Source organism: Carlito syrichta, unplaced genomic scaffold (genome assembly GCF_000164805.1).
Source record: "Carlito syrichta isolate Samal-C Ts95f unplaced genomic scaffold, Tarsius_syrichta-2.0.1 Scaffold33826, whole genome shotgun sequence".
In the NCBI taxonomy this organism is placed as follows: Eukaryota; Metazoa; Chordata; class Mammalia; order Primates; family Tarsiidae; genus Carlito; species Carlito syrichta.
The window spans coordinates 44,119-45,466 of NW_006977922.1; the positions used below are offsets into that span (position 1 = coordinate 44,119).

The window sequence follows — 1,348 nt, forward strand, 5'->3', positions numbered from 1 at the left end:
AGGACGTGCTGCCCGGCGGCTTTTTCTACTTTGACGGTTCTCGGTATTTCTATGACATCGCTGATTAAATATGACCTATCACTTTATATATCTTGCTTGAATAATTAAACCCGGGCCCAGGCAGGAGTCACCCCGATGCCTCTACAGGGCTTTCGTCTCCCATGGTGAACCCCCATGGGTCCCCGCGGCTGTCCGCCTGAGAATGGCTGGCACGCAGATTATGCAGAAATGTTTGTAGTGAAACTCAGGACTTCGAAGGAATATCTTAGACCACCTAGTCCAGGCCTCCCCAAACCTGGCGAAGCATTTAAACATGCCGATTCCCAGGCCCCACCTCAGAGTGACCGAATCAGATACTATCAGGAGTGTTGGGGGGGGTGCCCAGAAACCGTATTTCCACCAGTTCTTGGAATACTGAGCATCAGCCCCATCTGGGGGTCGCCGGCGATGTCAGGGGCATTTGTTCTATCAATGAGAGCACAGAGCCCCCCGTGAGGGAGAGTGAGTGACCAAGGGTCCCGCGGCCCCCTGGACTGGCAGGTGAGGTATAAGGACTTTCTGCCAGGGAGCCATCCTCCCTGAGGTTCTGTATCAGCTGAAGGTTGTTTCTGAATCAGCCCGTTTTCCTGGTTGGTAATCTTCCTGAATTTTACGAGAAAGAAAGAAAAAAGGTTTGAAGCTCTTTACACACGTTATTCTGCAATTTGTGCATTTTTTCCTCCCTCTGAACCCACTGTCTCTTATGCCACTGATGTACCGAGCTCCCGACATCTGTGTGTTTCTCAGGAAGGGACGGGGGAGCACCCAGGACTTGCCACAGGCTTCTAGGACTCTGTCCCCGGGGCGCCGGGGGAAGCTCCACCCAGGTGAGCCGCTGTTGGTCCCAAGGGGGCTGCAGAGTGTCCCCCCGACCAAGCAGCAGGTCCTGGGCTCAGGTACCTGCTCCTAAGTCGTCGTGTACCGCAGGGCCAGTTCCTCAATGTGCCTGGATCTGGTCAGGCTAGATGAGTAATCTCCAGGCTCCTCCCAGGCGATACGTCCCTTTTCTCTGCATAAGCTGTGGCTACATGAATACAGTTCCTAGAACAGGTGTCCATGTGCTGTGCCCTGCAGGAGGGCTCTGAGACGGCTGCCCACGCAGGTGAGGCACACAGAGCACAGGGGGAGTGTGGGAGGGTGGTGGGTTTCCATCATGAGCCAGGGAGGGGTCATGAGATCTGTGCCCCAGCAGAGGCTTGCCCGCAGAGATGCAAAGATGGCAGGGTGTCTGGCCATCTCCATCCCTTTTGTTCCTCTGCTGCACGTCCTCTCCTGTCAGAGTCGACTGTGATAGTCTTGGGTCCGTTTC

General features: G+C 55.1%; 1 protein-coding gene across 1 annotated transcript in view; it reads left to right on the forward strand.

The window, feature by feature from the left end:
• Positions 1 to 68, forward strand: part of KLHL36 (kelch like family member 36) — a 13,542-nt gene extending 13,474 nt beyond the window's left edge. Inside the window, exon 5 of the mRNA XM_008072240.2 lies at positions 3 to 68. Within this exon, the coding sequence (XP_008070431.2) occupies positions 3 to 68 (66 nt within the window). The remainder of the gene's footprint in view (positions 1 to 2) is intronic.
• Positions 69 to 1,348: the final 1,280 nt, after the last annotated feature.